A 22,222-nucleotide genomic window follows, 5' to 3' on the forward strand; every position below is an offset into this window, starting at 1 on the left:
AATAGTCCTTAGAGGTACCAAAACGTGGTTGGCAACTAGCAGCAACAAAAATCAACAGTGTCATGTGCGTGCGTACCAAAGTATAAGTTTCCGTTTAAGTACCCGATTTCCGTCCGTTTTTTAGTCCCGTTCATTCCGCTCCCGTTCCTGGCTATTCCGGAACCGATCTGTTTTCGGTGATAAAATGTGGTAACGGAAATAGGAGAGGGTTTTCCCGCCCGTCCCTACAGAGCATTGCCATCATTTCAATTCCATCGGTGGTCATGTGCGCGATTTTTCCCGTCCACTTTCTGTGGTAGGATTTCCGATTTCGCATGTTCCGTCTCACAACCCTTTCCACAATGATGACTTATGGAGTGGGGCAAACTGTTTTGACAGTTCAGAACTGAAAGGGCCACTTGAGGCCATCAGATTTACGTGGAACCCGCTGCTCCTTTGCTTATTGCGCTTATTGGACACTGCATAATCCTCCAAATTAAAAAGCACCCATAAAGAAGTACTTGGTGATTGTGACCTTACATCAATGGCCACTCCATGACACCTCACGCCACACATCTTTTTTCTTCTTCAGTACTTTGCCATGCCCCTCTCCCAATTGTAATCCACGTAGTCCGATTCAAGTTGCTGCGCCAACGTATCAACGTGCAGCACGGCCTGTTGGATTCTGCTGCCGATTTCTGCTATTCTTTTCTACGCGCAGTTCGTGGGTGATTTGGACACCATTCGTTCATTTTTCATTCCTCCTATCGACGAAGAACCACCGTCCTTTTAACTTTCCAAGTGCAGCGTTTGTGGAAGGCTTTGAGGGCGGCGGCGAGCATCAAGCACCTCACAAGTTGTTCCATTATTCGATTCACACTTGTCATGTTGCTGCCTGAATACTTTTGCCTTAGATGCCACATTGCAGAGATCACATTGGAGGGCTACTTGCCGCCTCCAGGTCCAGCTCCTTGCGATGCTGCTGCATATACGGTATATGGGGCTGGAGATTCCACGGAACATAGGAACATGCCTCGTTGCTTTGGGCATCATGGAGATGAGATGAGAGGAGACGAGCTTTAATTTATTGAGTTGAAATGTTCAGGACAGATGTTGTGCTGCTGTGATGCCACAAGTGGAAAGGTTGGCACAAATGTGGCAACTAGCAGGCAAAGCATTGGCAATTGGCAATGACATTACCTGGTGCGGTCTCAGATGTCCAAGGGAACAGAGGAGGAGCTGGCTCTAGTGGGCTCGCCACTCGCTGCCGCCCCTCCCCGGTGTCTTTTCCTCCTCCCATGTTTCAAGGTAAACTCTTTTTTCTGTGGTTTTGTGCTTGTGCACATCAAGAAACATGTACTCGAACCCTGTTTTTGTTCCCATGTGTCGTGTAATAATTCAAATCTGTCATCAAGACTGAACCTTTGATTATGTGCAAGGCTAAAAGATTAGAAACGTCAGCTCCAATAGAGTTTCGGAGAGCCAAATTATAAAGTGTGTACAAAACAAATAGGCGATGCACAAAAGCTAGGTATACATAACAGATTATTTGTTTCTTTACGATTGTTCTGTAATAATCTAGTAGGTTGTCTTACCTCTACCTTTGCCTTGCCGACAGAATTTCCCGAAAGCGTTGCCCCCAATTGCTTTAGAGATGATCGCCTCCTTTGCTGCTAATGGCAGCATACTTTTGCTGTGCTCCATACACGCCGGCCAGACCTTGCCGTGCCCGTGTTCGTGAGAAACCTGGCCACGCATTTCCTGCCCGTTCCTGCCTGCCGGACGCCCCGGCTCAGCTCGGAAAGGCCGCGCCTGCTGCTCGCATCGCATGGCATCGATCTTTGCTGCGCGCCTAGCTAGCGCCTGTGGGGGCCGTCCACGTCTTCACCGTCCGACCTGGCGCCGTGTACGTAAAAGCTGTGCCCTCACGACCTCAGGAAACATGCATGCATGGCCTCGAATCGACCTCCCATTGTTAATCTGAGACGGGGCTGTGTGGCCTGCTCGCTGCTGGATTACTGAATCACTGTGATGTAGCTAGCTTAGCTTCAGGCTGTCCAGCACCTAGTCGCTGCAGGTGCGAGTACTGTTGCTTGCAGAAGGTAGCCGCGTTAAACATCTTGCAGTGGTGTCTCTTTGCTTGGGAACACGTCCTCTTTTTTTCCTTTCAACGTTCATGCCTAGGCCTGTTCTTATCCGTGGCCTAACCCTGCTAGATGCTAGCTCAACGGTCTCTGATGAACGGGGACAGGTTTATGGACGAAGTTCATGCTGTAACTTGTAAGCTAAAATTGGCGATTTAGTAGGATTGAATTACAAGACTTTCGAATCTGTTTAGCCTATTTCAGCTTTCAGGCATCTACTAAGATCTAGAAAAGACACTGCCTGTGATGTGATGTACATCGTCAAAGCGGAAAGAGGAAATAAGAGAGGAGAAAGGAAAAGTCAATGGATTGGAGCTATGAACTTTGTTGTTTGCGTGCCGGAGGGAGGACCAAGTGTCGGTAGGCAGCAGGGCAGCTAGCTAGGCGTGTAGCATCTCTCGTACATTCGTATCATAGCTGCAGCGCTCTGATTGCTTCGACTTCAAGTTGAAACCTCGCGTGCTCGTTGATCAGACATGAGGCCTACATACCACTTGCCGGTTGCCGGGCTCCATTGCCACTTGTTTTATTTCCTCCACACGAAAAGGGGAGGCAGTCTTGCACCCGGCGCCTGTAGAGGCAGCAGCGCGCACAGTGCCATCCTGAAAGCCAAGCCACACCCCGTCCATCGGGAGAGGTTCGTTTGGAGCCTTGCGGCCGAGGCGCCGAATAAACCGGCCGGCGGGGACACGCGACGCGATCGACCGCAACCGCACGACGCATTACGACGCCGGCCCATCACCCGCTCACTGCAGGCGCGTCGTCGGCCGGCCGGCGGTGGTGGAGCCGTCGGGGCGGGACTGTGCATCGGGTTATGGCGGAACAGTACGGGGCCGAGTCTAAAGCGACGGATCGGCCGCTCGCCCCCGGCCCGGCGCGATCCGGCCCGAAAGCGAGAGGTGAGCGCGGTGCACGTGATCGACCGGCGGCCGGCGACAGCGGTCAGGCGCGCGCGGCGTGCAGGGCCCCCAACCCCCCCAACCCCGCCACGGCCAGGCCGCCTGCACGCTAGGCGCACAGCAGGACGCCCCCCCCCCCCCCCCTACCAGCGGGACGGGGAAAAGGCGAGACCCGACGCGCGCGCGCGGAGCCCAACACGGCGCGCCGTAGCACCCCGTAGGATAGGATGGTCCATCGCGGGGGCGCGGGGTGCGCCTACTTACTATGGGTCCATGGCCACCGCGCGGCGTGGCCATGGCACGTTGCTTTCGCGGCCCTCTGCAGCTGCGGCCGCGCCTGCCTGCGCTGCATGCTGCCGGCCGGCCGGGGCCTGGGGGCTGTGGTGGTGGCTGGCCGCAGCTAGCAAAAGCCACTCCCAGAAGTGGCCCACGGAGGCCGCCGCGTAGTCGACAGGTAGATGTACGCTAGCTACTCCATGGCCACGCACGTTGCTTTCGCGGCCCTCTGCGGCTGCGGCCGCGCCTGCCTGCGCTGCATGCTGCCGGCCGGCCGGGGTGGATGTGGTGGTGGCCGGCCGCAGCTAGCAAAAGCCACTCCCAGAAGTGGCCCACGGAGGCCGCCGCGTAGTAGACAGGTAGATGTACGCTAGCTACTCCTTAGGGTCCTACCACTACATGCTGCTGCTACTGTTTCCGCTTCCGCGGTAGGAGCCCAGTACGGACGTACGAGACCTGGAGGATGCCTCAGCAACTGCCGTGCCGGGGTCCTGGCAACGGCGTACGCCGGTCGCGCCGCGGCGCGTGGGCCTGGTGCATGCGCGGCTTTAGCTTGCTGGGAGCGCAAGGCGGCAGCAAGGCGATGGAGCGCCGCAGCGGCACGGGGCTTGGTGTTCGGTGCGCCGGCAGCGTCGCCTGAGGCGGCTCTGCAGCGCCGCGTTCCGAGGACGGAGGACGCCCCCGTCCGCGCGCGGCGGGCAAATTGTTTATGGCGTGGCGTTCCAAGGAGCCGAGCCGCGCGGGCGATCGTTTCGTGCGCCATGCGCCTAGGCTGCAGGCGGCGCGGCTGGGTGTGTGCTCCGTCGCGTCGGTGCGGCCGTGGCCATGCCGGCGTGCCGTGACACTGACACGTCGCGTGCGGAGACCGGAGAACAAGCATGGCAGTGCGACTCCGAGGGGTTTCGCGGTTTTGCCCCCAGTCCCGTGGGCCTTTCGCTGCTGCCTCTTTCTTTGCGTGCTGAGAAATAAACACAATCAGGTAGTTCCAAACTTCCAACCTTTTTATATTGCTGGAAAGCGTTTGTTTGCTTCCAGGAAAAGGAAAATGTATATTGCTGGTGAATATTTTCACTTCATTCCAAGGTCTATCATGAAGGATACAAAAGTTCATAAATGGGGAATCGTATTAGTTGGTTGTGGCTCAAATAAAAGCCACATTAGCTGGTTTCCTATGCGGTTTTGGCTCTTTTTTATGATTGGTCGATAGCGCTTTCCTTTGCTCTGTTGCCACAACATTCCAATGCTTTTAATCTTGATTCGCTCCACGGAAATACTGATGCTACACGTTGATAACGACGTTAGAAATTGAAATCACACTACGGGACAACATCAAGCATATCTGGTTCATTATTATCGACAGAGATTAATAAAAATATTGTGCCAACGTTGCAACCTATATATATCTAGAAAAGAAACAATGTTTTAAATATAGTTTGAGATGACGTGGAACCTTATGTACTACACAACAGTGTAGTGGTAGTTAACGATAAAATATACTCCTTCCATCCAAATTGTAGGTTGTTTTAAATTTTCTAGCTCCATAATTTTTGCTGAGCATCTAGATATCCCCTATGTCTAGATTCAGCAAAACCTATGAGACAGAGGGAGTAATTTTTTAAAAAAAAACACAATACTATCACATACATCTAGGTGGATCCTAATCTACACCTCCAATAGATTGGGCCGCCTACCGTAAAAGAATAACTTCGTTGTCGGATTTCTAATCGAGCAATCCACCCGAGGGTATCCGGATGGTTGATTTGTAGGTAGGGAGTAATCATGAAATCAAGAGCTCGAATGGTAACACAGGAGACACAATGTTTATACAGGTTCGAACCACTAAGGCGGTGTAATACCCTACGTTTTGTGTTTTGATGGATTGTATTGATTTGCTCGTCGACAACAATGTCGAGGTATGGGTGAGGTATGGGTGCCCTGTGGGGATTGTCACTCGCCACCTTATATAAGCTGACGACCTAGGGTTACAAGTCCTATAGGATCTAATCTTTATCGGTTGTTTTTTATGAAACAGGAGGGGTTCCCCTACTAGTTATATATTAAGATTAGATAAGGTATTACAAAAGGAGTAGCTATGTACAAGAAAACAAAGGGGGTGAGGGGAAAATATTACATCATATACCCAGAGATATCCGCCGAAATCTATCTGTCGGGTGGTCAATTTGTGATCCACGCTGTCATGTTCCAAGCCCTACATGAAGGTGGGCTCACTCGTCAGGTTGGTCAGTAGCTTGATTGGTGGGGATACCTAGGTAACTATCTCTATCATTAGCTGATTCTTAAAATAAGATTAGAAAAATATGAACATCCATGGGAACGTTTAAAAATATGAACGTATTACATGCTCACGTGAAGAAAGTTGGCCAACTGATCGGAGCGTTTTAAAAAAAAATACTCGTTGTATAACCCGGAATTGCCGTGTGCTTGTGGCATAGGATCGGCTCATCTTGGAACATTCATAGCTTGATATTGATATTGAGTGTGTGCCCCGTATAATGTTGGCAAGGATGAATTCGTCATTGTCATTGTCATCCTACGACTACGACTGAGTGTGGGGAGGGAACAACTACTTAGTGTGGGAACTTAGGTAAATGGGCATGCAGTCCTTGAAAAGGCACCGTTTACAGTTAAAAATGGTTACATGTTAGTAATAAAACGTAGGTGGACCGAGAAACGTATCGGCGAGAAATTGACGGAGCAACAGAGGAGGTAGGGGGAAAAAATAAACAGAGAAGGAAGGGCAAGACTTTGCTTTGAGATTCGTTTCCTCCAGGTGTCGCTCTCAGGATAAAGAGGACCGTTCCTGTATAATCTCCTTCCCCTGCATTCGGCCTTCAGCTCGCCCCTGCGCTTTTAACTCGCAAGTCGCAACGCCAGACTCGCATCCGTCGCCGCCACATCCTCCCTCTCCCCGCCGGCACCGGATCCTCCATCCGCCGCTGCTCTTTCTTTCTAGCCGCGAGGTGGAGGGATCCATCCGGGCTCATTCCTTCCCGCGCAGGTGAGTAAATCCCTTCCCTTCCTCGCTTGGATGGATTCTTTCGTTCCTACGGTTGGTTCTCGTTGTCAAGCGAGCCGAGATTCTTCATCCTCTCTGTTCCTCTCCATTCGTGTAGCTGTTGATTCGCGTGCTGCATGGTACCCTACTAACCAAATCCATCCACCCCACCATTCAACGGTTCGATTTGGTTCTTTTCCTTCACTGCGCAAGGTCGACATTGCCAGACATCATAGTGTTCCTGGCGAATTAGGTGCGGGCGCAGTTTGCTTTCCAAAGATTTTAGGGGGCATAGCGAAGTCCGTCCCTGCCGCTAAACGGATGATCCTGCATTGCATGGACACCGTGCCCTTGCCAAATGTTTTCTTCTCGTATGTGTGTTATGGCAGTTTCCTTTCCATTTGGGAAGAGGAACATAAAGTACTCTAGCAATCCCATGAGAAAAGTTTCGCTAATGTTTATAATGTTTGTCCAGTGTTTGCCACTGTGTGTAGAATATATTCAAATAGTGAAAGATGTATAAACTGGCGATGTGGTAGATTGCTAATAACAATTATTGTAGCAGACAAGTTATACCACGCAGTATTAGCAGTACATAGTTTTGCTGCTTTAGAAATAGAGATGTTTATATAGTGCATCCAGACGGTACTATTCAGGGTTTTCTTGGATTAAAATATTAATCAACTACGTTTAGGCCCCATTTAATTGATCGAGAATAGGCCATTATCATTTACATTGTTTTTCACTTTCTTTTCCAGTATAAGCACACATATTTGTTTTCTTCAGGTCATATCTGTGTCTGCTTGTTTCATGATTGGTCTCATGGAAGACCATTCACCATGGGATTATCTTTCAGTTGATCAGATTAGAACTCCTGCATTCAACTCTGGAGTTGTTTCTGAAGCAAGCAACGGAGGCAAAGAGTTCTCAGTTTCATTGGACGCTGTCGTTCCTGATGATATACTGGAGAGGATTTTCACATTCTTGCCTATAGCAAGCATGATAAGGGCAACAGCAGTATGCAAGAGATGGTACGGCATTATCTATTCAAGCAGATTTCTTTGGACCCACATGATGCCTCAACGGCCATGGTACTTCATGTTTACCTCTAATGAAACTGCTGCCGGTTATGCTTTTGACCCCATCCTTCGTAAGTGGTATGATTTAGAGCTTCCTTATATTGACAAGAGCAGCTGTTTTGTCTCTTCTTCTTGTGGCCTAGTTTGCTTCATGGACAATGACAACAGGAACTCCATTTCTGTATCTAACCCTATCACAAAAAACTCCAAGAGGCTTTTGGAGCCTCCCGGTGAAACATTGCCAGACTACAGTACCATTGCCATGAAAGTAGATCGGTTGTCTCATAAGTACTCCATTACAGTGGCAAAATCCAAGCAAATTCCTGAAGATTTTGTCCGATGGGAATTTTCAGTATACAAGTATGATTCTTGGAGTGGTACATGGGTAACTTCTGCGAGTGAAGTGTTCATTGGTTGGAGAGGGGGTGATGATAGTGTCATATGCGACGGAGTCCTGTACTGCTTAATTCACTCCACTGGTGTCCTTGGCAATGTCAACCCTCGTCATGGCCTTATCATGTATGACCTTGTTGGTGGACCTTCGAAGACTTCTTTAGTGCAAACATCAATCCCGGTACCATGTTCTCTCACATGTGGCCGTCTGGTAAACTTGAAGGAGAAGCTGGTTTTGGTTGGCGGAATTGCAAAACACAACAGACCTGATATCATTAAAGGAATAGGAATATGGGAACTCCATGAGAAACAGTGGCATGAGGTAACTCGGATGCCCCACAAATTCTTCCAAGGATTTGGTGAATTCGATGATGTTTTTGCCTGCAGTGGCACAGATGACCTTGTCTATATACAAAGCTATGGTGCAACTGCTTTGCTTGTTTTTGACATGATGCATAAGCAATGGAAGTGGTCGGTGAAATGTCCTGTGAGCAAAAGATTTCCTCTCCAGCTTTTCACTGGATTTTGCTTTGAGCCCCGTCTTGATATCACTGCTTAATATGTACCAGTTCATCTTTTTTGCTTTTAGTGGAATCAGATCAGCTACTATGTTAATTGTTATTCATGATAATCCATGCAAGTTTTGTCGCATTCTTTCAACCATTTTGCTGTTATCCTTTTCTCAGTTCTCAACACTGATGGCCCCACAATGGTCATGCTGGATGCAATTATTTGTTTCTATTGACATCAGCTTAAAAATCTGTAGAGTGCTATATGTGCTGACTTGCGTATCTTTGAAGATGTACCTTTGTTTGCAATAAAGTATATATATGTACTATCTTTTTCAGATTTGCCCAGTTATGCCTTGAACTGTGTCGGCAACACCTGCATAGTTTTAACTTGTTCCATATAATTGAGCGACAGGTTACAGCATGACCGGACAGATAAAAAAATTTGCAGTGCTCAGTGCTACAGATAATGTAACCTATCTTTTTTTTTTGTTTGGTCTCTTGCTATCCAATATGTTTTGAACCTTATCCCATATATGATAGCTGATATTTGTCCCTTTTCGGTCTTAATCGACAACTTCGACTGTTCACATTTTGTTTCTTGTGAAACTGTTCATCCACGCTGGTCCTACATCTTCTGAGGCTGCTGCTGCTACGAACAGCTTGGGCCACTGGTCTCACCCAGCGCTTGAAAGTCGTTTCGCTGGGCACTGACCAGTGCCTTGCTCATTTCTGTAGAATCATCATGGGCAAATCCAGGTTTCCTCTTGTGGGGGCTGGCTCATCCTGTACTGTCTCTGATGGTGCCCCCATGAGTCTGCAGCACGGTGCAAACGAGCCAGAGGCGCCATTGATGAGGTTTCAACGCTTTGTTGCAGCTGCTGGTACTGTGTCCTGAGGCATTGATGGCTTAGCTGTATCTGTGGTTCTCTCTGTGGTGTCTGTATTTTTTTTCATTTTCCTGCTTATTTTTTTTGGAGAAGGATCGTTCTCAGTATGGTGTCGTGTGTTGGGTCCTTTTGTAGATTTGTGTTTTACTCAAATCGAGCCTTGTTTCCTTCACCACCATCATCTGAAACTTGTGAGTCTGAGATGGCATCCATGCAGGGTTTCATGTGTGTACTGTATGGAGACAACTCCTGTCGTTTGCTGTTGGTTCCAGCTGTCATGGATGAGGCCTGGGGCCCTCCTCACCTGAAGCGATTTTGGGTATAATCCTTGACTGTTAATCTCTTTACTATGTTGGTTTGGCCAATATGGATTAGTGATGGCGCCTGCTGGCTGAGCAGGGCATGGAGAACGTGGCTGTACAGTGTGTTCAGCAACAGTTTCAGTCGTGATATTGTTTGTTAACAGGGAGCTCTTGCAGCCTGAATAGTTCTATGATTGTTCTCAGTGATAGTACACAGTAACACAGCGCGTTTTTCCTCACTGGAATCGATGATACCATTTCTCGATATTTATTTGGAAACCTAAAGAAACTACAAAGAGAAAATGGATCAAGCAACATGGCGTGGTTGATTTCATGGTTTGGAGTGCTATATCCCTATCGAGCCCAACTCGAGATATGCCCTGACCAGTGGGCCGTTAGCATGCTGCGGCCGGTTGGCCAGTAGAAAATGGGCCCAACCCAGGAAAGGAGTACTACCTCCATTGCAAAACAATGGTGTATATCACCCTAACAAAATAAAAAAATAATGGTGTATATCAAGACTCGGAAAAAAATTTAAACTTCATAAATTTTGATTGACTAATAATTACTCGGATTACGTGCATTTCTAACTAAAAATATGCAGCAATAGATTTGTATTTCAAGTACCTTTCAACAAGACACTGGTTTGACAGATTTTCTTTTCATAGGGGTTTGTCAGAAGTTGATAATGTATTACAAGAGGAACTGATGATTAAAATAAAACATATTTCAAAAGAATACCAAACAGGGAGGATTCTCTGGTTCACGTCCCTCCCAAGCCCAGCAGGAACTTGTCTTACCCACCCGACCGTTGATTGTGGTTTGACTAGTACATTTCCCGGCCGGAGAGCTAACCTACAACTACGAGGAGATACGCGCCTTGCGCGCTCGTCTTGCACCGCTGCGCGAGGGCTTGGCAGCTTGCGTCATTAGCGGCCTAGCGGTGTCACTCGGGTGGGTGTTTGATATCGGTGCTAAATTTTAGCACGTGTCACATCGGATGTTCGAATGCTAATTAGAAGGATTAAAGATGAGCTAATTATAAAACTAATTGCAGAACTCCTAGGCTACTTCGCGATACGAATCTATTAAAGCTAATCAATCCATCATTAGCAAATGGTTACTGTAGCACCGCATTGTCAAATCATGGACTAATTAGGCTTAATAGATTCATCTCGCGAATTAGACTCCATCCGTGCAATTAGTTTTGTAATTAGCTCATATTTAATACTTCTACTTAGTATCAAACATTCGATATGACATGTGCTAAACTTTAGCACCTGGGAGCCAAACACCCCGGAGAGTCATGAAATGCTCCTCGTTGCATGGGGCTCGGGTCAGGGGCCGGTAGGCCACGAGCTTCGTGGTGACAACGTTTGTTTTTCTTTGTGCTTTCCTCGTGCACCGCGTGGGGTTCGATTGGATGCACGCGCCCAACTACATTCCTATGATCTTCCCACCTCCCGCGCGGATTTTGCTTTCGTTTCGTATTGCGGTTTGAATCATCCTACGCTCTTGTGCAGCTCCTTTCCTCTTCACCCTCGGTGATCTTCCTATGTTTCTCCAATTACCGTGGCTAATAGGATTTGACTAGCTTATTATAGAAAACAAGATCCAAAAACCGGACTGCTTGAGGGGTGAAAAACCCAACCACAACTACAGCAATTCGATCAGGATTATATCACTAAGCACAACTAAACTATAGCGGCTGACATTCTCAGGTCAGCTCCAATGTATAAAAAATCAAACAATGTTTGGTGCAAATCGATTTTACTACACTCCGACGGCTGACTGGTAGATGTCAGAGTAAAAATCGGAGTTCTAATAGCAGTCGAACTGTGCGGCTTCCAGCTGAATAAAATACTCCTTGCCCAGGAATACACAGGACATATGTGTCAGGCGTGTGTGCTGTTCCAAACACTCACCGTCAGCGTAGTCCATTTTTTATTGTTTCCTTTTGGCCAGCAATCAAATACGACACTACGGGCGTGTTTGGTGTCCTGCAGCTGCGTGAACTAGGCTCACCGCGTGCACCCTCCATCTGTTAGGTTGTTAGGTTGCCTGGTCCCCCCGCGAGCCAGGTTGTGCGCGTGCAAAAGAACCCCCGCGGCCAGGCTCCGCGGATATGAGAGGAGCGGCCGTTTTCGCCGGGCCTGGTTCCCGTGGTGCGACGGCGGGCGCGTGGGAGGCGAAAAGTTGGCCGGCTGGAGCTCGCACCATTTCGCTGGGGTTACCTCCCCCTTTCGCGCCACTCACCGCAGATATATCCCCCTCCCCACCGCCTCCGCTCCCCCTCGGTCACCATTCGTCTTCTTCGCTAGATCTGAGGTGCTCCCCTCTCCTCTCTTCCTCTGGTTTTCATTGATTCGGTTCATCGATTCGCGTTGTATTGATCCCCTCCCTCCTTCGTTGCTTCCTAGGTGCTCTGGATCTGAGTTCTTGCGCAGGTAATCTGGTTCGCCTCCCCCTCCCGGCCCCGTGTTCTTGATCTCCTAATCCTAGATGCATCTCTCACTGGTTCTTGTTCAAATCGATGCAAGGATCTCAGATCTGTGTTCCCCACTTGGTTCGAAGGTACGAATCCATGTTCTTGGTTAGGGTTTTTTTTTCATGTTTATTTCTTTTATTTTCCTAAGGTATGAATCCATGTTGCTTAGGATTCTAACGTATGAATCCATGTTGATGGTGCCAGGTTGCAGATTTGCTGTCGGTTGTTTGTTCGTCTGCATCATTGTTTGGGTGCTTGCCGTCCTCGTTCGGTATAAGCAATCCTCCCCTCCCTCTCCACCTTTTCTGATGAATGCGGCTGGTATCGATGGTGATTGTGTGCGCTACAGATCTGATAATGCTATTTTTTCTGAGCTTATGTCCAAGTCAATGATGTTTTCTCTTTTAATCTGAGCATATGTCCATGCCAATGCTGATGCTTGTTTTAATCTAAGCACTTGTTCAATGCCAATGATGATATGCTATTTTTATCTGAGCACTTGTTCAATGCCAATGATGTTGTCTCATTTTCCCTTTAATCTGAGCATGTGTTGCATGGCAATGATGTTTGTCACCGTATTGTTGCTTTGGTAGTCATGGTAATTATCTTGTTTGCTTAGATAGCTTTGGAGGACCAGCAACGCTTGCTGTTTGCTCGAGCTGCTGCTCTTATCACGGCTATGTATGCATTCTTGTTCACCAGGATAAGAATGCAACATAGTTCAAGGCTATAGATCAGTTATGGCCCTTTGAGCGCCATGGATGAGGAACGCCAAAAAAACCTGGACAAAATTTACAATTGTACTGATATAGAGTGTGTTGCTATGCTTCGCATGAGAAAAGCACCTTTTTTTGCACTGTGCAACTTGCTTAGGGAAAGGCATTTGCTGTCAGATAGCCTTCATAGTTGTGTTGAAGAGCAGCTAGCAATGTTTCTACACATTGTTGGCCACAACCAACGCTTTAGAGTTATTCACCAACATTGGAGAATGTCAATAGAAATAGTGCATAGATATTTCAAGGAGGTCTTGTATGCTATTGGGGAACTTAGGCAAGAAATGATTAGAGCTCCATCTAATGAGACACCAGTTAAGATAAGCAATAGCCCAAGATGGTACCCATATTTCAAGGTAATAAATTTGTCATGTAGTTTGTAGGTTATTGCTGCACACTTGGGTGCATATCATGTAACATGCATCTATTGGGTTTTCATGTAGGACTGTGTTGGGGCAATAGATGGGACTCATGTATATGCTAGAGTGCCAGCCAAGATCCAAGCAGCATTTAGGGGAAGGAAGCACTACCCCACACAAAATGTTCTTGCTGCTGTTGACTTTGATCTGAAATTTACTTATGTCTTACCTGGTTGGGAAGGGTCTGCTCATGATGCTACTGTTCTTGCTGATGCACTAGAGAGGGAGGATGTGTTAAGGGTTCCACCAGGTAATTAGCTGAATTGGGTACCTAAATAAAAATTGTAACTTCGTAACAATGGACTTAATGCATTTCTGTACTTGTTATAGGAAAATTCTACTTAGTAGATGCTGGATATGCTTGTCGTCCTGGATTCCTTCCTCCTTACCGTGGCACTAGGTACCATCTGAAAGAGTATGGTGCTAGGAACTACCCAACCAACCCAAGGGAGTTGTTTAATTTGAGGCATTCAAGTCTGAGAGTATCTGTTGAAAGGGCTTTTGGTGCTTTGAAGAACCGTTTTCGCATCATTGATAATACACCATTTCATCCCTACAAGACACAAGTGAAGTTAGTACTTGCTTGCTACATATTGCATAATTGGATACTTGGGCATGGGGTTGATGAGGTAGTTCCTACTGAGTTCTCATGGGTGCCCAACAATAATGCTAGTCCTGGACATGGGGTCCAGATGGATGACAATGTTGTTTGGGCTCAAAGTAGGGATGAATGGGCTCATCACATGTGGTCCAATAGGGGCAACTCTCACATCTAAGATGTATCTGTTTTGTATTCTATGTATGTTGAACAATGTTGGTTATTTATATTCTGAGGCATTGAACAATTGCAATGATGATTTTACTTATTTCATTACACAATATAGCTAAGGTATTGGACATGTGCAATGATGTTACACCTCTTTTGATACTACACTAGACCTGAGGCTTGAGACATTTGCAGTGATGATTTTATTTTCTTTGATACTTCATTAGAGCTGATACTTCTTTAGAACTGAGGCATGGGGCATGTGCAGTGATGAATTTTTATTCCTATTTTCCTCTTGAGTGCAATGCATATTGATGACATAGGCCAGATGACACATGCAATGATGTTTCGCCAACTATGTTGTTACTGTTTCTGAGTGGGGGTGTGGCAATTGGAAATAGGAATGGCTGAGGAGATGAATGCTGAGATCCTTGCTGCTGATGAGCTTGTGTTCCCTGGTGGGGCTGTTGGGGCTGATGGAGATGATGGGCCTGTTGGGGCTGTTGGGGTTGTTCCTGGTGTTGCTCAGCAGAGACCTGCTATGAGGTGAACATATGTGATGTCTGGATTTATTCTTCACCGCATGTGCCAGCTGATTTCAACTGGTGTTAGGAATGATAAAGGTTGCAAAGAAGTCCACCTCAATCAGGTTGCCAAGGCTCTGCATGAGTTCAGTGGCAATGAAGTCACTAGCACACAGGTGTATAATCACTTGAGGAAGTGGAGGCAGAGGTGGGTTAAAATCTCAAAGCTGAGAGAGCTGAGTGGAGCCTTGTGGGATGGGGACAGCTCCATGATTGTCCTTGAGGAGGAGCACTACAATGGCCACATCAAGGTATGTAGTAATGTTGCTGTTTTTTTTATTCAATGTTCATCAGTTTAAGTATCTAACTTCAATTGTTCTAATGCAGGCACACCCCAAAGATGCTGAGTACCTCAACAAGCCAATTGTGTACTACCAGGAGATGATGGTCATCTTTGGTAATGGTCAGGCAACAGGTAAGTATGCTATGGGGTCAAATGAGACTCTTGGTAGTCCTTCTGACTTTGCCTACAACCCAATGAAGCATGACCTACCTGAGGAGCTTAGGAGTGGCAAGCCTGAGGCAGCTTATGTTTCCAAGTCAGAACCACCTGTTGGAAGCAAGAGAAAGAGGTCCATGCTGTCAGATGATGATGTCCTTGTGTTCACTAGCATGACTGATGCAGTGAACAATGTTGCAGATGCTATACGTTCTACCAAGGTTGAGGATTCCCACCCTGACTTGTATGGTGCACTGATGTACATGCCAGGGTTCTGCGAGGAAGCTCTAATGCTTGCATATGGTCACCTGCTTAACAATAAGGCCCAGGGATCTACTTTTGTGCAGATGTCTCACACCATGTTCTTTGGCTGAGTACCTACTTGGCCAAAAACAACTACATGTGAGTGGCTGGGCTTGGTTGGGCAGTGATTCTTTTGGACGACCTGGTGCAGTTGTGGCTTCTTTTGTGCATACCTATTGCCTGATCTGATGGTCTTTTGTGCAGCTGACAACTTGATGCATTCTTTTGGGATGGGGACTTGATCCTGTCTCCTGACTATATGGCTAACTGTAGCATATAGTTGCCTGACTTAGATTGGCCTACTGTGAAGTCATCTTATTCTATCTGAGTGAGATATTAAACTGAGCATGTGTCTATTGTGCCTATTTTGTCTGTTGTGCCTATTGTGTTTTAATCTGAGCAGATGTCCATGCCAATGATGATATGCTTCTTGTTGATCCTTTCTATCCATGCCAATGATGATATGCTGTTCATATGGTTCTTCTTGATCCTTTCTGTCTATGCCAATGATGATATGCTGTTCATATGGTTCTTCTTGATCCTTTCTGTTAAGGTATTGTATGTTGTTGTGCCTACTTCCTGCCTGTTTCATAACTTGCCTGTGCCTGATCCTGTCTGTTTCATGATGTACTTGCTGTCTGGTCTCTTCTTGATCCTTTATGTCTGTCTGATGAAAGAGTTCCTGATATGCTTCCTGTGGACCTTTGTAACCTTATAATGCCATCCTTTGTAACCTTCATATGAAATGCATGTTTATATTTATATATGTCACTAATGTTTCATGAATTGTAAACATCTATGGCCTGGTATGTTGTTCATGTTGGCCGACAACCTGGAGTTTACTCCAATTGGGTTGATGCCCATGCTCAGGTTAGTGGCTACAAGGGGGCCTGCCACAAGAAGTACAAGTCAAGTGAAGAAGCATTTGCAGCCTTCTACGATCTTCAAAACAAAGAGGTCAAGCCAACTGCCTCACATGACCCTCCTACGATGGAATTATGGAATGTTAAAGATGTAATTATAGTTGTTCAATTTGTAATCATTGCTTTTTTGGTTTACAAGTTGTTGTAATGTCGATCATGTTTGCAACTATCATTGTACTTATGGTTACCTCCTTGTGCTGAACAAGGTAGTGGTATTCTTACCACTGCATGCAGGGGGTAACATCATACAATTGCATGCGACTAACCAAACACCGTTCCCTACATCTATTCTTTCAAATTTTGAGTACATTCAGGCAACCAAACAGCGTATCCGCGGAGCCTGGCTCATTGCATGCACTCAACCAAACAAGTCGGCCTTGCATGCGCGCGACTTGGCTTAGTGGAGCCTGGCTGGCTGGTACGAGCTAGGCTAACCTCCTCCAGGACACCAAAAATGCCCTACAACTCCCGAACCATACGTCGCGTCGATAGTTTTTCTAATCCAAAATCGATTCTACATTGGAGCTGGCCTTATACTATAAGAGTACGAATAAATCATGAGTAATGTATGGATAGCATCTGTGAGGAAAAGACAGCTCCCATAGTATTTCACTTAAAAGATTTTAACCGGAGTCTGATTGAGAAAGGTCACGCTCATACATGGAGATGCCACTTCTTGTGGTTCGGGTCTGGACATGTGTTATAAGGCCCAATCCACGATCAACCCCGTATATGAGAGCTTGCTCTTCATGTGTATATTTAGTCGTATCGATCGATGGAACCAGCAATTGACCTTTTCTACTCAACCCGTTCCCATGGGGGATCTACCTATGTTGAAGCACTAAAGGTAGTAGACGATTCTTTTGTTCTTATTGCAGATTATATTTACGCAGAATCAAAGGAGCTCTCTAGAAGGTTAAAAAGTTGCCCGTTGATCTCTCCAAATGTTAAAAAATCACTGTTTACATAGCACTGAATGCGGATCTCTATGGATGCACGCTGCACCTAGTAAACAAATAGCCCAAGACTAGGGGAAAAAATATCTTGCACTGCTCACATTATGCACCTTTGCGATAATTTCCCTAAAGTCACCCCGTTTGCATGGGATTACAGTGTCTATGGTTGCTAGCTCTTGTGAAAAAGTCCTTGAAGTCGCCCCATTTACATACACTACTAGAAAAAGTGGTTCTAGTACCGGTTTCCAACCCCCAGTACCGGTTGTGCAACCGGTAATAGCAATCCGGTACTAGAGGGGGTCCTCTAGTACCGGTTGGAATAACCGGTACTAGAGGGTGTTAAAAAATTAAAAAAATCCCCCTACCGGCCCTGGCTCCTGCCGCCACCGTCCCCCGCTGGCCCCGACCTCCCTCCACCCGCCGCCAGCCTCCTCCGTCTCCCTCCGCCTGCCTCCAGCCCCCTCCACCTCCTCCTCCCCCTCCTCAGCCTGCCGGCCCCCTCCTCTTCCTCCTCCTTCTCCTTCCCCTCCTCCGCCCGCCGCCGGCCCCCTTTGCCTCCTCCTCCTCCACCTCGTTTGCCCGCCACTGGCCCCCTCCGCCTTCTCCTCTGCCCGCTGCCCGCCGTATCCACTCGCCCCCACCCTCCCGTCACCGCCGCCATCCTGTAGATCCGTTGCCGCTGCCGCCATCCTGCTGCCACCGCCTGTCCGCGCCGCCGCCTCACCTCGCCCCGCCGCTGCTCCTCTTTGCCGGTGAGGGCGAGCGGAGTGGGAAGGGGAGGGGAGGTAGAGGGGGCGGGCAGAGTGAGAGAGGGAGGGAGAGAGGAAGGGAGAGAGGAGGGGTGCCAGAGTGAGCTGGGAGAGGGAGCAGGCTAGGACGTAGGGAGTGAGAAGGAGAACATAAGGACCAAAGAGGAGGGGCGTCGGAGTGAGAAGGAGCCTAGGCGATGGAGGGTTGCGCCTCGAGGGAAAAAAAAGGAGAAATAAATTGCGCGGATGGAGGGAGGGCCTCCATCCGGTACTAAATCCTTTAGTACCGGGTGGAGACTCCAACCGGTACTATAGGGTGACCTCTAGTACCGGATGGAGCCCCCACCCGGTACTAGAGGACCTTCGGGGGATCCCAAACTTGGATCCGGTACTAATGCTAACATTAGTACCAGGTCCAAAAATGATCGGTACTAATGCTAAGGATGAGAGGTCATTTTTCTCGTAGTAATAGGACTATGAGTGTCTAGTATGCAAGCTACATCTAGTATATAAATAGGGAGAAACAAGGAAAAAAGGAGTCTCCCACTGCCCACTTATTATTTGTATGCCCTGCTTTATGGTTTAACTTGTTTCCGAAGATGGTGGAGAGTTCTCTACAATTACAGTAAAATAAGCATCTTTTTTCTCACTATTAGCATTTCACATTTAACATATTGCCTACCAAAATCCACTACTGCAAAGCATCTCATTCGTGTCGAAGCGAAAACCTCATTCGTACTGGTGAATGAAACGGGAACACGAAGATGGTCCGAATGCGAACGGTTATTAGTGCCGGCTACGCCGGTACGAATAGCAAATTATGCCTACCGGTGGAAAATTGCACCGGTACAGATAGTAAATATAGTAACTTACAAATGAAAATAGCAAAAACATTTTTTCTAGGCCTTGAGGCCACCCTGAGCTACCCCTCATGGTCGCTGGTCACAAGTCATGTGTATTTCACGCGAAATATGCGTGCATGCGGTGTCCAACCTTCGAACTCAACACAATACCTTCTTATCATTCCACCTACACCACATACCTGCACACAAAGAGAAGTTTTATTCGTTTAACCCTTGTTGTCTAACATTTTTATCTATTATTTGAGCATCTAAATGACTTCAAATAAAAAAAATTAACTACAAAGTTGTACGCAAATTATGGATCTGCAGATACAAGCTGAAATTCGAATTGCATAGGCTGGAAATTTATTTGTGTCACCGCAATCTCGAGCCGGCACGAATAATCATGAAAGTATTCATGCCGGCATGCCAGTGTAATTTTGAGCGGCACATTTAATAGATTATTCGTGCCAGCTCAAAATTACATCGGCACAAATAAGAGAGCCAGCATGGATAATTCATTAGTTGTGCCAGCTCGCTACGTACAACTTATTCATGTTGGCTCATTTATACTCGGCACGGATGAGCTGATACGATGAGTGTTTCTCTAGTAGTGAGTTTTATTAATCATTTGTTGTATCATGTATGAAAGCATTTCCAAAGATTAGTAAAACAATATAAAATGTCCAAGAGTCCAAAAGTTATTTTACACTAGGGATCATTTATACTCCCTTAGTCCTAGAATATAGCTACATTTAGACTTTTTCAAAGCCAAATCTTCTCAACTATGACTGTGGATAGAGAAATAATCATAGAGATTAATAACATAAAAATAATATTAGTTGATTTATCATGAAACCAACTATTATAATATGTAACCTTTTCTATTTGAAATAAATTAGAGATATTTTTGGTCAAAGGTAAAAAGATTTGACTTTTGAAAAAGCTAAACGTAGCTATATTTTGGGACGGAGGGAGTAGTGGTTTATAGGCTCCAACGTTCAATTTCTCACCCATCCAATTTTGAGATTATGACTTATGTATATTAGATCTAATAATTCTGCACCGTCCAATGTTTATTACACCATCATCACTAAAAGATTAGATGTAAAGTATCCATAATTCCAATAAAACTAATCAAGGTACAAATAAAAATTCAGGTGTTAGAATGTATTAAAACATGTAAATCCGTGTCTCAAGACTTGCTAATACCTAAAGCACATAATTTTGACACAATCCGATGCATAAAAATTTAGATGTTGAAACCCTATGAACAATCAGATGAGATTTAGGAATTTTCATCTATTATATTTCTTTTCAATAAAAGGACCATATTGATTCTTGTATAAAACAGACGTTATATGCATATATAAATGATCTCTCATTCTTTTCTTAAGGGTGTAAAAATTTGTATATAGAGATTGATGTGTTGTTTTATTGGATATTGACCCATTAAATGATAAAGAACAATTGAAAAATACAGGAAATAATACAATCATAAAACAAATATAAGTTTAATGCATACGTTCCGAATGGAACCTAAGGTTGGTATATATAGTAGAGTAGACTAAATGTACATCTCAAATGGCAAACTGCATTAGAAAAATTATAGCATCTCCAAGATGTACTATACACCAACACTAAATATTTCATATGTACAATTAAAATACAAGTCTAAATTGTAGATGTTAAGTTTCGATCAAGCTAGGTACAACTATTAAAGAGATGACGGGAGATTGCACGTTTTATTTGTGCCTAATCATGTGACAGCATTGTGACCGCACGCACTCGTGTAGGTCACTATCCCACTACAGTAGTGTAGACAAAAATTTAAATGCACATCTCAAATCGGAACTGTTCAATTGTCCATTAGGATCCATAGAGCTCTCAGCCTTTTGAAAATGTACAACTCCGGTACTTTATGGTTTCACAAGTACATTTGAAATACACAAATGTGATGTGATGATCCCATACGTGCTCAACCAATATCCACGCGCCTATATAAAGGGTTTCCTACTAACACTGACCGCCACCAATCCTAGCCCACGTACCTAGCCATTTGATCGATCACTACTCAAAATGGCTGCCAAGCTGAGTAACCTCAAGTGGCCTCCTCTCGTTGCCCTGCTTGTCCTCCTCGCCGGCATGGTTGGCATCACCTTTGCCGGCAACATGGCCATGTACTGGGGCCAGAACGGCGATGCGGCCACCATGGCCGACGTCTGCAACTCCGGCCTCTACACCTTTGTCCTCCTCCCGCGCCTCAACACCACCGGCATCCTTCGGGCCAATCGCACCGACCTCAGCGCCGACATCCAGGCCTGCCAATCGCTGGACGTCAAAGTGCTCCTATCCGTCGGCGGCGGCAGCTCCTCCGCCATCAGCGTCCAGGCTCAGACCGTGGACAGTAAGTACCTGTGGCACAACTTCCTGGGCGGCAACTCATCGTCCCGCCCGCTCGGCAACGCCGTCCTGGACGGCATCAACTTCGACACCGAGACTGGCGACGTTGCGCGCTATGAAGCGCTGGCCAACTCCCTGTCACAGCTCAGTGCCCAAGGCCATGGCCGGAAGCTGTACCTGACGGCGGCGCCACAACGTCCGTACCCAGCTGCTGTCAAGATAGCTAACCTGCACAACTTTCCTGAGAGCTCTTTGTATGTCTATCGCCAGACGAACTACAATGCAAACCAGCATGATCCTTCACAATTTGGGTTTGCGACAAGGCTGGAGAAGGGGTACTAGGCATATACACGATGTTGGAGACAGGTACACTTGGTTATGATCGAATGAACTGTGTGATCGATATATATACTATCATATAGATAAAAAAGGGACAACTGAATAACGTCGTTGAGTCGCTATGAACTCAGAACGATCTTATATATATAATTAGCTTATAGCAAATGTACACCATGTATAACATGAGACCAAATAAATGAATAATACAATATTACGACTTTAGAAGTGTGGATTCAGTTATAGCTGCTCTTCTTCTCGTCTTCTGAAAAGCTACGACACAATAATATGACTAAGAATTTTAGCAAGGGCGGAGATACATGGAACCATGTAGGCTACAGAGAGCCATGGCCCTCACTAGTCACTACTTGAAAAACCTGAGTTGGTTGTGCTGGTTATTATGGTGATTGAGCGTAGGTTGTACATTTGTGTTAATTTCTTCTCTTGGGCGGAAGCTAGGACATGAATAATTTGTTTGAAAACCGTGGCAAAGCACGGGTTATCCGACTAGTACACAAACAAGCTCGTGCATCTTTCAGATGGCGCCATCCTATATTCTGCAGAAGCTCTAACACTGCTATCTAGAAATTCTTGCTCTAAAAACAAGTTATAGCATCGCTCATAAACTGTCTTCACGACTTGCATTATTGCCAAAACAAAAAAAAAAGAACTTGGCCCGGGGCAGTGGCGTAGGCAAAACTAAGCAGTAGCTCGAGGATTAAGGTTAGAGATTGTTAACACAACGTTCTGTTTG

General features: G+C 46.3%; 3 protein-coding genes across 3 annotated transcripts; all 3 read left to right on the forward strand.

The window, feature by feature from the left end:
* The first annotated feature begins 6,152 nt into the window (after nucleotides 1-6,152).
* On the forward strand, nucleotides 6,153-8,545 carry LOC101780303 (F-box/kelch-repeat protein At3g61590). The gene is made up of 2 exons (XM_004969311.4): nucleotides 6,153-6,317; nucleotides 7,101-8,545. The coding sequence occupies exon 2, from the start codon at nucleotides 7,125-7,127 to the stop codon at nucleotides 8,343-8,345; it is 1,221 nt and encodes a 406-aa protein (XP_004969368.1). The 5' UTR covers nucleotides 6,153-6,317; nucleotides 7,101-7,124; the 3' UTR covers nucleotides 8,346-8,545.
* Nucleotides 8,546-12,963: 4,418 nt separating this feature from the next.
* Nucleotides 12,964-15,330, forward strand: LOC101769249. The gene is made up of 6 exons (XM_004971993.1): nucleotides 12,964-13,104; nucleotides 13,192-13,417; nucleotides 13,498-13,887; nucleotides 14,335-14,479; nucleotides 14,546-14,768; nucleotides 14,845-15,330. The coding sequence occupies exons 1-6, from the start codon at nucleotides 12,964-12,966 to the stop codon at nucleotides 15,328-15,330; spliced, it is 1,611 nt and encodes a 536-aa protein (XP_004972050.1).
* Nucleotides 15,331-20,792: 5,462 nt separating this feature from the next.
* On the forward strand, nucleotides 20,793-21,654 carry LOC101769652 (acidic endochitinase-like). The gene has a single exon (XM_004971994.3). It carries the CDS (start codon nucleotides 20,809-20,811, stop codon nucleotides 21,472-21,474), a length of 666 nt encoding a protein of 221 aa, XP_004972051.1. The 5' UTR covers nucleotides 20,793-20,808; the 3' UTR covers nucleotides 21,475-21,654.
* The last annotated feature ends 568 nt before the right edge of the window (nucleotides 21,655-22,222 follow it).

This window comes from Setaria italica, chromosome V (assembly GCF_000263155.2).
Source record: "Setaria italica strain Yugu1 chromosome V, Setaria_italica_v2.0, whole genome shotgun sequence".
Classification (NCBI taxonomy): domain Eukaryota; kingdom Viridiplantae; phylum Streptophyta; class Magnoliopsida; order Poales; family Poaceae; genus Setaria; species Setaria italica.